The 6,966-nt window shown below is 39.5% G+C and overlaps 1 protein-coding gene across 1 annotated transcript; it reads left to right on the forward strand.

The window, feature by feature from the left end:
* Positions 1–760: 760 nt before the first annotated feature.
* LOC121430343 (galactosylceramide sulfotransferase-like) lies at positions 761–5,660 on the forward strand. Its single transcript, XM_041627620.1, has 3 exons — positions 761–1,145; positions 3,280–3,509; positions 4,101–5,660. The coding sequence occupies exons 2-3, from the start codon at positions 3,388–3,390 to the stop codon at positions 5,251–5,253; spliced, it is 1,275 nt and encodes a 424-aa protein (XP_041483554.1). The 5' UTR covers positions 761–1,145; positions 3,280–3,387; the 3' UTR covers positions 5,254–5,660.
* The last annotated feature ends 1,306 nt before the right edge of the window (positions 5,661–6,966 follow it).

Below are 6,966 nucleotides of genomic sequence, written 5' to 3' on the forward strand. Positions count from 1 at the left end.
ACTTTTTAAAAGAATCCCCCCCCCCCCCGAGTTTTTACTTTATATCTAAATCCGACGACATGTCTGGCATAATCGATGTTTCTTATAAATGCCACACCCTCCCAAATAAGACCCTAACTGCTAAAACATTTTCTTGATCTATGTACGATAAATGGATCATTAATTTGAGAAGTAGGATTATGATGCATGTATCATTTTACGCTGCATTTTAAATATTCAAATCACAATATTTTTTTGAAGAATGAACAAAATACGCAAATGTGTTCAAGCATTTCTTATATTATTTTGTGAAAAATAAATCCAGATCGATTGATGAAGAGGAGGGATTGTTATTTATTATTTAGATTTTTATGGTTTGCAAAACAATAGTAAATGAATTTTGATCCCCAAAATATGGATATAATATACATGTATCAAGACAACATGAATTCACATGAATCTATAAGGCCTTCATGATAGAGCTATGAATGTACATAGAAGATTTTTTAATCAGAAAAAGGCTCCTACATTTTATTTTTTCGGGGGGGGGGCTCAGGGGCGGTTCCCTCGGCCTTAACATGATGCTGGTTTCATGTGGCGATTGCCTGCGTGGTTGCCACAAACAATATTTTTGACATTATTTTTTTCTGGACGAGATTGCGTAGCCGGCCAATGGAAAGAGTGACCCCCGCCTGCACCCCCCCCCCCCCTCTACGCACACATGTTCCCCCACGCACTCACAGATGCACATCTAGCCACTCACTTCATCCCATTCAGCCCCTTCTTCACTCGCCCATACTACGCCTCCCTTCGACTTCCGCCATTCTGTTTGTGTATACGTTGGCAGTTTAACTTTCTCCCGTCAACCATTGACTCTCAAGGAAATCAAATCATCTGTTTTCTGTACGACTGGTTATATCACGACCATGGTACCTTGCTTCGGACGGTTACCGCCTCGTACCGATGCAGTTTTCCGTCTCGCTATGTGTGGTCGATCTCGCCACTGCAATCTATTAGCCGACAAAGGTCTGTATGATATTTATAATCATATATGATACTTGTATCAAAATTCACATCAGAGTGTAGAGAAAGTTCGACACCAAACACCGGGACCAAACATTGCCGAAGTACCGGCTTAATTTCTCAGCCTGAGTCTCCAGAGACTGGTAAGTCATCTTTTGACACAAGCCTATTGCGTATTATCAGTACTTGTATAGATACGATATGAGGCAAACCGCTGTAATACTTTTTGGTAGCATGTTGTTGAGTGGTTCATGGTATTAACGCAGTCGGCTCATATTGTCCGATTAAATTATTTAATAACTTATCAATTGTCTTAATAACATGTATTTATTGCATGACATTCCACTGACCGCAGTACTATGCGTTTATCGATTCTAAAGATGTCATTCATTTCATCACCGTGATCACCACCATCATCATCATCATCATCATATTACTGACATCATGATCATCACCATCCAGGTTCCTGTGAACTATTTTTTACCCCCAGTAGGGTGCTGATGTAAACTGACAAGCAAAAATAAAGGGTTTCACTAGTGAATGAAGTAATTTTGGTCCAGAGAAATTTCACGAAAAAGAAATGGTTTCACTACAAAATACAGGTAATATTGGGAACATTTCTCAATTTTTACACCTACAGGGGGTGCTGCATATATAGAATAATAAACGCAGAACCCCCAAGGAAAATATTGGGGTGCATCGGCACCCCCGGCGGCACCCTCCTCCCCAGGGCCATGTCAACATCATCAATCATCATAAACTATCGTCATCACACCATCATCATCATCCTCACCACCACCATCATCATCACCACCGGCATCACCATCATCATCATAATCATCACCATCACCACCACCACCACCATCACTGCATAACAATCATCAACGACCATCATCAGACATCAGCACCATCAATATCAATCATTGACCATCATCACCGCCGCCGTCGCAACCATCGCCATCGCACCATCATATTTCTTGTCATTCTTCTTCTCTCCTTTTCTTTCCATGTAAGCTGGTGTTTCATCATTTTATGCATGGTAACTATACATTATATCATTTTATACATGTTATAGAATCATACTTTTGTACCCTCTATTGCTTGCCATGGAATTTCTAAATTTGTGACATGTAAATTAGTGATTTTTTTACTTTTTATTGCAATTATGATTTGAAAAGTCCCCCTTTTATACAGAAATACGACCACATTGGAATGATTCAAAACATAATGCCGCAATAATGAAAGTTCATTTACCTAAACAGAATTGATTCGTGTAAAATTGGACAACGTGACGAATAAGATTTACAGGACAGGACTGATACTGTTGTAGGTCTATGATAATGCTTAAAGGGTTCTCAAAACTTATTTGACACACGGTTACTTTTTCCGAATTCTATGGAAACCATTCACTCTTTCTTAAGTTTACTACTTCTATTGCGAATAAAAATAGCCAAACTATTGAAAGAGAATTATATTCCATATTGTTCACACTATATTTTCTTTTAATCTCTTTCGTTGATGATGCCAGCTCACCTAAAAACTGTTCGGCTGTGTACTATTATATCAAAGTTGAACCAAAAACGAATTGCAGATGAGGCTACCAAAGGTCAAACGAAGAGAGAGAGAGAGTTGACAAAAACCCCAACTATTCTACCATATGGAGTCTACCAATCCCTGTTTAAGTCATGTCAAGTGAGGGCGTGATAAGACTTAGCCCCGGATTTTACAATTAACCTCCTGACAAGATTTTGATGCGAGAGCTCAATTCTGTGCTATTGCAGCTGATGAAAGATTTGAACCAGTTCTTTTTTTTTCGAGTTTTTAACAAACTGGATTGTCATTCAGAAGGCTGATTCGCACTAGTATCTAAAGCCAAACATTACATTGTCATTAGATAAAACGTACCCAAAAAGTAAGGATTATTTAATTGTCATTTTCATAAAGTAGTCATTGATTGGTTGACTTGACTGTTGATTTAAGTCAGATAAATTATTGATTTGGGCCCGAATGATGGCCTGTATGTAAGGTCAAGAAAAAAGTCAATTAATTCCCGACCTCATGTTATTACGACTTATTAATGGGATACAAACAAACACAATTATCACTTCCTAACTGTTTTTTAACTTGATGTTTTAGCCTTTTGACATTTTCAGTCATTTGCGTTGACGTTATTTTTTTTTTTTTTTACATTTTTTCAATCATTTTTGTTGATATCAAATGCTGTTAGAAAGATAAACATGATGATAATAATTGTTTTGATTCATTCAATCTTTCCAGGTGACGCGCGTGAATCTCTCTCTTTGACGGAGTAAAGATATCTTTCATCTCGGTAATGAATGACCACATCCACGATTTCCAAAATGATTATGGTCTGATGTAGCTACGATGCCGTTTCCTTCCCACCCTCGCCCGACCTTCGTCCTTTTCATCATCGCTGTCATCTTCGTCATCGTCTCGATATCAGCGATACTTTCATTACCTCCTGTTGCTGCAAATAAAAAAATCAGGTACACGATTGGGTTTTGTGTAACCCCCCCTCCCATCCTACTGTATGTAAAGAATGGTCTGACGCCGACGAGGATTGAGTCCACCTCTGGACGTACATGGTTTGAAGCATTCGTTAGTATTGCTACACTCGAAAAAATTCGAATGTTAAATCAACATTTGAAAGGTTGGAGGAGTGACAACCTTTTCCAAATGTTACATCCAACCATGTATAAGGCTGAATCCAACATTTCAAGTATTGGGTGGAACCATTTAAAGTGGTAAATGCAACATTTAGAAAAATGTTGTCACTCCTCCAACCCTTCAAACGGTAAGTTAACATTTCTTGTTTTTAGAGTGTATGTATCTCACTCCGGGTGGACTCAAGCTGGTGTGACCCCTGAACTACAGGTAGCGAAGAAACATGACAAATGTTACCGCTAATGAACCGTGCATTAACAGTAAAGATGTTTACATGAAATGTCAGGTGACTCGAGTCGCTTGGCGACGAAGATTAAATATATTTATGGGAGTTGTATAATAAAGGATGTCTCCCCACGACATCATGAAGTTAATTCACTTTTCCTATTTTTTTTACTGCAATCATATTCCAGCAAAGATACTGGTCGTGGTGACCCGGAACTGCTGTTTCAAGCCAACGGAAATACACCCCCAGAGCAACTCAAGGGACCCAGGATTTCATTGGCATCAAGCAACACCAAATGCGTACCCCACCAGAAACTGGTCTTCCTGAAGACACACAAGACAGGGTCAACAACCTTGGCATCCATTATCCAACGGTATGGTTACCTCAACAATCTTACCTTCCTGGTCCCACATCGAAACCACTTTGTCAACTACCAGAGGATCTTTAACGTGGACAAGATCAACCTTACAGAGGTGAAAGATACGGGGAAAGTCCGATGGTCATTTCAGACGGGATATGATATCCTCACCAACCATGCACGTTATAACCGATCATCCATGGACATGGTCTTCCACGATGCCAGATACATTACGATACTAAGAGAACCGTCCGCCCAGTTTGAATCTGCATTCTACTACTTTGAAATCTGGCGGTCCATTCCGCGGTCTCGAGAACCGCTCAAGTTGTTCATGGAAGATCCAGAACTGCACTTCCGGAAAGTCATGCAAACGCGACAGTACTACAAAGACAGCATGCACAACCAGCAACTATTTGACCTCGGTATGTCGCATGACGACATGGATGATGATGACAAGGTCAAGAGGAAAATCCACGAGATCGATGCCGAATTCGACCTCGTTATGATCACCGAGTACTATGATGAGTCTCTAATTCTCCTCAGGAAACTTCTTTGTTGGAGTATGAATGATATTCTGTATCTCGCTAAAGGAACGCGTACGCCCGACTACCACGTCGAGGTTGGCCCAGACCTTCGCACTAAAATACAAACATGGAACAAAGCAGACGTCTGGCTCTATAAGCATTTTAATGAGACGTTTTGGCGGAAAGTGAGAAGTTACGGTCCCGAGTTTGGAAAAGACCTTGCGGAGTTCCGAGCGAGACTTGCTGCCACGCATGACTCTTGTTGCAATAGTACCCGTATGAACGCGAGAGATAGGAGGGTAATGCTTTTTTCTCTTAAGAATAACCCTTCAGTGTGGTGCAAACACCTTGCCAGAGGAGATGTTGACTACACCCGACTTATCAGGGAACGTATGACGCAACGTGGTATACCTACATACTCTTCACGGGAACACCATGGGCGGAAACAAAACTCTTGAACTTTTAGATATTTCGTTGAATACTATGTATTTTTCTTTAAATACTTGAATACTATGTATTTGAAAAATAATGTTCATTTTATAGTTATAATCTTTCTTGAAAAGAATCCCTTCAGAATATAATATTTAAAGAACTTTTGTTATTGAAATTGAGTTCCTATAATTTGTTTGGTGCAAGATTTTTTTTTTTGCTCCAGTAGCACCAAAGGAGGGTCCTAATTTTCTTGGTCATTTTTATACAAAGATTCCAATTCCTACCTATGGTATTACGCATGATTGTCTGTCATAGTAGCTTTATTTAGCGTCCCGTTTTAATAAGTGATTTTCTTGTGATTGAATTGATGAAGAATAAAGAGATCTCATGATATTATCACAAGATAATGTTCACATCTCTCTTACTTTTCGGCTATTTTATTCAAGGTGGGCGTTTCATAAAGCTGTTCGTAAGATACGATTGACTTGACGCACGACTGGTGATCCTTTTTTGTGCAATGCGATATCCCTTTGTAATTGATTTATGACCTAAGAACAAGTTCCACCCACCAGGCTTGATTTCAGCAGTTCAGGGCTGTCGGAGCCAATATGAGTGATACGGTATAATTTTTTCCAAATATAAAACAAAATAATAAATAATATTATTTAATTGGGCTTGTTATTAAAGACCGAGTAAGTGGTCGATGGAGTAGAAGCTCCGAGAAGCTATCCAGGGGGCCAATTTTTCCTACGGTGTCCTTCAAAGAACAAAGCTACCAAAAAATTACATTTAGTGATAGGGAACCACAAAGCTTGGGGTACGGAGACTTTTTTATTTCACAGAGTCAATTGCAGTGAATTGTAGTTAATTTGTTTATAGCAATTTGGTCCAATACCGATGATTGGTTTATTACCATTCGGTCTAATTATTAAACGATCTAAATATACAAATCTAATTTCAATAAATGTATCTCCACTGTTTAACCTGGACTGGATCAAGGGGGCAGAGGGGGATTCCCCCCCCCCACAAAAAGGGGAGAAAGAGGGAAGGGAGAAGAAGAAGAAATAGGAAAAAGAACATAAATAAAGATAAAAAAAAGATCCAGGTGACTGATAGGGCCTCCCCACACCCCCCCCCCCAAAAAAAAAAGGTGGGAGACAGACAGAAAAGAAGAAGATAAACGGGTTAAAGAGGGAAGGTAAAGAGGGGGAAGAATAATTTTAAAAAGAAAGAGAGAAGAAAGAACAGAATTCGAGATAGAGAAAAGGAGCGGGGGCTCCGACCACCTGGATCCGTCTCTCTATCTTTAATGATGTTTCTTCCTCTCTCCCTCTTTTTTGTTTATTCGTCTCACTCTTTCTCTTCCTTTTCTTCCCCTTTTCTTTGTCTCTCTTTTTTCAGGAACAGATGGGGTAGGACAGTCAGACTAATTAAATAATAATGATACTAATAAAGCACTCAACCACCTTGATCTCTTTATATATATATATGTTTAATTTTGTTCTTTCCCCTATTTCCCATATTCTTCTTCTTCGCTGTATCTCTCTCTCTCTCTCTCTCTCTTGGGGAAGGGGGGGGGGGACAAGGCCCATCAGACCCCTGGATCCATTTGTCTATCTTCAATTATGTGTATTTCTCCCCCTTTTTAAAAAATGCTTTTCCCCTCTCTACCCCCCCCCCCTTACCCAATTGTCTTCGTTTTTTCTGTGTCTCTTCTTTTTTTTAGGTAGGGCAAGGCC

The sequence above is a fragment of the Lytechinus variegatus genome, chromosome 16 (assembly GCF_018143015.1).
Source record: "Lytechinus variegatus isolate NC3 chromosome 16, Lvar_3.0, whole genome shotgun sequence".
NCBI lineage: Eukaryota > Metazoa > Echinodermata > Echinoidea > Temnopleuroida > Toxopneustidae > Lytechinus > Lytechinus variegatus.